This window comes from Lates calcarifer, linkage group LG11, assembly GCF_001640805.2.
Source record: "Lates calcarifer isolate ASB-BC8 linkage group LG11, TLL_Latcal_v3, whole genome shotgun sequence".
NCBI lineage: Eukaryota > Metazoa > Chordata > Actinopteri > Centropomidae > Lates > Lates calcarifer.
The window spans coordinates 3,896,415-3,903,809 of NC_066843.1; the positions used below are offsets into that span (position 1 = coordinate 3,896,415).

At 41.7% G+C, this 7,395-nt stretch overlaps 1 protein-coding gene across 1 annotated transcript; it reads right to left on the bottom strand.

Annotated features, from left to right (window-relative positions):
- Positions 1 to 607: 607 nt before the first annotated feature.
- Positions 608 to 7,019, bottom strand: LOC108880643 (GTPase IMAP family member 8-like). Its single transcript, XM_018672237.2, is given in 6 exon segments — positions 608 to 1,993; positions 2,999 to 3,643; positions 3,766 to 4,476; positions 5,074 to 5,158; positions 5,161 to 5,762; positions 6,757 to 7,019. Coding segments are annotated over 6 exon segments (2,829 nt in total). The 5' UTR covers positions 6,782 to 7,019; the 3' UTR covers positions 608 to 1,232.
- Between the last annotated feature and the right edge of the window lie 376 nt (positions 7,020 to 7,395).

A 7,395-nucleotide genomic window follows, 5' to 3' on the forward strand; every position in this document is an offset into this window, starting at 1 on the left:
TGGATCGACTTCCTGTTTTTAACCACTGTCAGATTCCTGGAGGTGAAAGTGTTTGGCTGTAAACTGGAAGACGTATGCATGTGGACTCTTCTACACAGATGAATATGGTTAATTTTAAACCTTTCAAGCCTTTAATTCTCATGCAAGACGCTGCCAAGCTGCAGGGAATCATCTATTAGTTTGTGACCTCATCTTGGGTTGCACACAATAACTTCCATGGAATCAAGTTCATCATCCTCTGTAACTTCTACAGACCCTGTGTTGTCAGATTCATTTAATGGTTCCCAAAGTCTCTGTTTTCACAAATTTTGAGGCTATGTAACTTATTTTGTACCAGCTAAACACGACTCCACACCTTGATCTATTGTTATCGTTATCGACTGCTCTTGCGGCTGAATGGGAGCAAATCCCTGCAGCCAGGTTTCATGATCTTGAAGGAAACCCTTCCACAAGAGTGCAGGCTGTTTTAGCAGCAGATTAATGCCCACAGGACATATTTAACAATCAGGTACAGGGTGTAATGCTCAGGTTGTCCATATACTCTTCACATAATCTCATTTCAAATTTATGGTGGTATTATTATTGTGGCCATATTAAATTATATAAAATGTGATTGCAAAGTCAGTTTCCACTCTCCAGTGTGGTGCCATAGGCTAACTAACCATCAAACCCACTTTATTTAATCTATTTTAAGATTTTCCAAGAAAAACAAATGTGGTTTGGTGGTTCAGTGGACTGCAAGTATACAGTAATATGAATAACCCACTCTTATACAAGAGCTCCCCCTTGTGGACAAATATCATAACAGAGCTAGTAGAGGAAGTGCTAAAGGATGTTTTTCTCAAGTAGAAGTAGCAATACCACAGTGTAGAAATACTGTGCTACAAGTAAAAGTCCTGCATTCAAAAACTACAAACATAATAATATCAAAATATACTTAAAGTACCCAAAGTAAAAATACCATTTCAGGATAATGTATGTACTAATGTGATTATGCAAAAAACTTATCAAAGTTATCAACTAAATTAAGTAGAAAGTAAAATATTTGCCTATGATTAGAAGTATTAAGGAGCAGAAAATGGAAATACTCAAGTAAAATACAAGTGCTTCAAATTTGTACTTAAGTGCAGTACTTGAGTAGTGTTCTTAATTACTTTCCACCACTGCAAAGAAGAGATGGGAAATAAGATTTACAATTAATTCCTCCATCTTTGTCTTGATTTCCCACCGTATCAACATGTATTACTGGGGTCTTGTTTACTTCTGTCTCTCAGTTCCTGTATGGCCTTCCAGCTGTTCTCCAGACTCTCCCTCAGCTTAACCAGATCGCTCCTGATCTCCTCCAGCAGCTCCAGCTTTGAGAGTTTCCTGTCTATGGATGAGAGCACTTCCTCCTCCCTAGCCTCTCCAACCGCAGCGTCCTGCTCTGAGGCGGGAGAGTCGGGCTCAGCCGGCTGAGACGACCCCATGGTTTGTTCCCAAACCATCTGGAAGTATGTGTCTATGAAGGCTTCCAGCTCCTCCAGGCTGCTGTCGCCCCACTGGTCGATGAGCTGCTGCAGGCCTCCAGACTCGGTGAGCCTCCTGAGTGTCCGTTCTCTCAGGGCAGGATGGCAAAGAGGATGCACATTAATGACATTCTCCTCCGTGAGCATCCTGTTCTGTGTTTGAGGTAGGATTAAAAGCATTGTTGGATGTGTGGGTGAGAACGGATGCGCTCGGCTTTCACTGTTCAGTCTCAGGCTGCCCTGAGGATCATCATCAGGGAACCAGATGGGCAGATTCACTGTTAATCTCTGTTGACCTGCAGCAGTCCACCTCAGTCCTTTTTTACCAGAGAGCATAGAGGCTAAGACGGACATGAAGCCGTCTCCATCCAGTCCAGTCCGTCTTCCTACTCTTCCTGCTGGTACCACCATCATCTGACCACCAGCATCTGCACTGTCTGAGCAGGTTATTGATGTTTGTGTCGTGGCAGTGGCTGATTCAGTCACTGTAAAGGAAATAATAACACTGATTTCATTTCATGTGAGTTATAAAATTTTAGCCTATGCTTTAACAATCTTCTCCACCCACCCTGAGACATAAATCTCTGTTTTACAGAGAGAGCTGCCTCGTGGTTTACACCATAAACCACACTTTATTTGATCTCTCCTCATGTTACACGATATGACTTGTTTTACTATATGTGGTATGTATTCTGTAAGTTGTATACCTCTCTGTTGTCATTTAGTTAGACTATGTGACTATGTAACATCTGTCCAGGGACTATATTCACACTCTGCTACATACTTTTTTTCATGAAGATACACTCCCCCAGTTCAATAAACCAATAAATTAAACAGATATATTCAGCTGATGTTGGCATGTCACATAAATTAATAGTGCAATGGCAGATGTCAATGTTAATATTTTTTTACCCTTAATGTTTAAACTTCTTTAAATGTTTCCTATTTTTTTTTATTATTTTGCATCTGTTACATTTGTTGTATTTTGCATTTAAAAAGTCTTATTACATTATGTATTTACTGTCTCTTTTTTATAGAATACCCTGATTTACCCTGGCCAGAATAAATGTGTTTTTCAAGATTCTTTAAATCTATATTTGAGGGACATTATCACAAATATTTTTTTGTAAAAGCCGATTGTTGGCCTGTATATCACTGTTACATTTCCCTCAAAATGTCAGTGAAACAATAAGTTTGTCTTTTAGCATTTACGTTGTAACTTCTCTCTGAAGTTTAAGGCTACAACAGAAAATGGCCTCAGGAATCCTATTTTTGTTTCACCCTTAGTTAAAAGAACTGCAGATGTTCAGAAGTATAGAAACAGATTCTCTTACAGTTTCCCAACCTCTCTGGCTTGTGACCTCTTAAAATAAACTACTGAGAAATTTCTGAATTGTGTCATGACCTCTCAGACTTGTCTTGTGACCTTAAGGATCCTCAGCTCTGGAACCACTGCTCTTAAAGAAGCATGTCATTTCGAGTTTACTTACAGTCACAGGACACCATTAAATCCTTTTTACATGTCGTCACTGTTTCCAGTTCCTGTTGTTGTGCTGCAGAAACACTTTTCCACATGTGATCACCTCTGTGAAGAACCGCCAGCCTTTCTACAGCCAACATCTCCTCCATCAGTTCAATCAGATGATCCACCTGAGCTCCATCCCCCGGGTGTTTATTGTCCAGAACGTGATACCTGTTCCCACACTTCTCAACAAGCCTCTGCAGCGGCTCTCCTTCGCTCTCGATGCGCTGCTCGACGCTTGTGTCACCCAGCCAGTCGCCGTAGCTGAACAGGACCGCAGCTCTGCTCCACATCTGGCCTCCTCCGGCCTCCAGCTGTTTCTCCAAGTCCTCCATGTGGGCATCTCTGAACGAGGAGCTCACATTGACAACTAGCAGGATGGCACAGGATGAAGGATCCACGAGGAGGTCAGAGGTCACAGAGAAGCAGCCCGGCGTGTCCAGCACTGTAACCGTCTTGCTTCTAATTTTGCCTCGGCTTTCAGTGCAGGAGATGGTTTGGGTATCTGTGTCGAAACACTCTCTGCTCAGGATGGTGTTCCCACATGAGCTTTTGCCTGTTTTCCAGCCACCAATGAGCACTAGCCTCATTTCTGGAAGAGGGTTGAGCTTCTCTGTTGAAAAGACATTTTACAGTTTTATTAAAAACACAGCAAACACAGAGAAGATCTCAACAGCTAAATTAAGTATTGTTCATGCTGATATTGTTCATTACTTTAAAACGTAGTTTACTCACCCAGCTGAGACCTTGCCATCTGCCTCTGTTTCTCCCTCTTCATCAGTCTCTCCTTGGCTCTCTCCTTCTCTTCTCTCATCCTCACCTGCAGCTGTTCCATCACATTCCTCTCTATTTCGTAATATTGGAGACTGTTTCCCTCAGACAACATTTCTTCAATCTTCCCGATCAGCTCTCTGACTTGAAATCCGTCTCCTTTAGTTTTATTGTTCAGAACGTGATACCTGTTGCCACATCTTTCCACGAGCCAGCTCAGGGGCTCCCCCTCGCTCTCGATGTACTGCTCGGTGGTCGTGCCTCCCAGCCAGTCCCCGAAACTAAACAGCATGATGACGTGACTCCAGATGTGTTCGCTGATCAGCTGGAGGTGCTCCTGCGCTGCCCTCCTGTAGGTCTCAGTGAAGGCTCTGTCCACGCGGATCACCAGCAGGAAGACGTGAGGCCCAGGAGGACAGAGACTCAAACTGAGCACCATCTCCCTCTGGTCAAAAGTGGTGCTCTCGTCACTGTAGTAGTTCATCCACCAGCCTGGAGTGTCCACCACAGTCACATGTCTCCCAAACACCACTCCTTTTCCAACCACACACTGAGCTGTTCTCCTGAGCGGCTGGATGCCGTCTCTGCCCAGGATTGTACTCAGTGCTGAAGTCTTCCCAGAACCTTTTGCTCCCACCAACACAATCCTGATATCAGTAATGGGCCGCAGCCTCTCTGAAAGAATTAAAGGGGAATTCTTAAGTGGCTTAAGTGTTTATTCTGACTTACATTCAACATATTCCCTGTGTAGCATTGACTTGATTATTTGAAGCTCAATCCTACATACACCAGCTGAAAATAGTTTCCAACAAATGTACTATTTGCTTCCCTTTCAGTTATGTTTGTTAAAAACTACAGTGCCCCACTGTTTTATGAAGTTACTGAGTATTTTTAAAGTGATACTATATATTTTTGACCTGTTTTCTTCGGGATCAAACAGACTTGGTGACTGGTGCCACAGACAGAGACAGACAGGATGGGATTTGTTGACAATAGATATAATATTGCCAGCCTTATCCTCTGCAGGAAATCAGTTTTTACTGTCACACAGTTTTTACTGCTGATGCTTTAAATGGCTGCAGCAACAGCATTATCTTTGAAGTAAATGTAACCACTTGAATTTGCATTAACAGCGATAGAAATTATGGCTGAGCAAAGAAAAGAGCATCAGCTTGATATTATAGAAGTCAGCAGTGTGTTGGATTTGGTTTGACTTTCTCTGTGAGGTGCCAATACTAAAGCAGATTTTCTTTTTAAGAAAGACTAACTCACCTTGCATGAGAGATCGGTGTTTTTTCACTCTCATAAACCTCCGCTGAGCTCTGTCCTCCACTCTTCTCTTCTCCTCTGCAGTTGCACCTGTAAAATGTTTTCCTGCATTTGAAACACTCTGTTCCCATTTTCTGTGACAAGTTTCTGTATCTTGTCCAGCAGCTCAGTGACTTCAGTATCATCTCTCAGGATAACGCTGTGACACCTCTGACTGCACTTCTCCCTGAGCCAGCGGAGAGCCTCTCCCCCTGTTTGTACATGCTCCCCTGCCTCTGTGTGTCGGGCCCTATCAGCAGATGTGAAGACGACCAGGCAGTGACTCCACGCCCTCTCACCCAGCAGGGCCACGTGCTCCTCCACAGCCCGCCGGCGCTTCTCTGAGAAGGCCGAGCTCGCCTTGACGGTGATCAGAAATACGTGTGGGCCTGGCGAGCACAGAGAGACGCTGCTTATGATCTCCCTCTTCACCAGCTCAGATGTGTCCTGGGCGCTGAAGTCACACCACCAGCCGGGAGTGTCCACCACCGTCAGCCACCGTCCACCCACCATACCCAGCCTCCGGGAGCAGGAGGTCCTCTCTCTGGTGACAAACTCCTCTTTTCCCAGGAGTAAGTTCCCCACAGAGCTTTTTCCAGAGTTTCTGCCACCAAGAAGGACGATCTGTAACTGTGACGTACACCAGCCGTCCCCTGACAAAGACAGAGAAGGCCTAATATTAAAACTATGTTGCCTAAAGCATCATTTCTTGTTCAAATGGGTTGATTAATTCTCTTTTGAATATGAACATATGAAGTGCATTGTAAACCTTAAGCAATTACTCAGTTAATCCATAAATCAAGTTATTTGGCGACAGTGTTAATAATCCATATTTAAGTCATTTTTAAGCAAAAATACCAACAATTCACTGCTTCCAGATATTTCTGATTTTCTTTATCTTTTGTGATAGAAAACAAAACATCTATGTTTAAATATTGTTGATAATCCATTGATTAAGTCTTTTTTAAGCAAAAATTACACAAATTTACTTGATTGAGCTTCTTAACTGTGATTTTTTAAATATTTTTCTTTGTCTTTTATGATGCTAAAAGACAAATTCTAATATCTAAAATGTAAGAATATCAGAAACGTTGCTCATTGATTCATCATATAGATATTTTTTAAAGCAAAAATTCACCAGTTCCTGTCTCTGAAATGTGAATATTTACTGGTTTCTTGGACTTAGTTGAAAAGTAAATTGAGAATCTTTGGGCTGTTGGTCAAAAGACAGATAAATAAAAATCTGTCAGCTTGGATCTGATGAATTATAATGTCCGTTTTACAATCTTCTGATAATTTATAGACAAAACAATTAATTGAGGAAACAATTGTTTAATAAAGAAAACTGATTTGATTCTGCTTTAAACAAATCATGACATTACCATAAATCCTTCCATTTTAAATCATATCACTCTTTAAATAATGCTCTGACCATCATAAAGAGCAATCAGTTATAGGCTAATTAATAGAACTATAACGCCCAAAAATGATCTGGTGACAATTATGTAGAGGCAAAAAAAAAATCACAAATAAATCGACTCATACTCTCTCCCTTGGGTTTTCATAACAGTTCCTTTAAAACTGAAAATCGAGGCCTAATCAAGGATGTAATGCTGTTATTAAAAGACATGAGGAACTAAAACTTACATGCTGACAGCTCGCTGGTTGCCATCTCTCATTCTGTGTCGTCTATAAGTATTTTAAAACAAACATAATGTCTACATAATGTATTTCCTCGCTCTTCGTGAGGAAAAAAGTGGACGAAGCTGCTGCTGAAGGAGTGATAGCACAAGTATGAGTTTTATGTGTTTATGAGTCTGAAGGTTGTCTGTAATGAGTAATCAGACGCACATGCAGCAGACAGAAAGAACCACACCTCTGTACAGCAGTAGGTCGACAGTCCACTCTGAAGAGAAACACAAAGGGAGTGTGTGTGTGTGTGTGTGTGTGTGTGTGTGTGTGTGTGTGTGCAGCATTTATCATTTACCACATACAGACAGATTGTAGAGAGAGAGGTCACACTGAAATAACACAGAGAGACTGTTCCTACCACCAGGCTCAGTTTAAATTCAAAAGTGAGTTTACAACCATGAATTTAGAAAGAAATCTGCTCAATACGTTGAAAATGATCAGAATAAAACAAATATGAGCAGGGGCTTCAGAAGCTGGAGGACTTGGTGAATGACGATCACTGTTTACTTTTCTACTTAATATTGCACTTATTACGATATTTATTCATCACTCTGACTCTGTTTGTTTCTTCCCTCAAGCTGTGTGCCCCCCTCT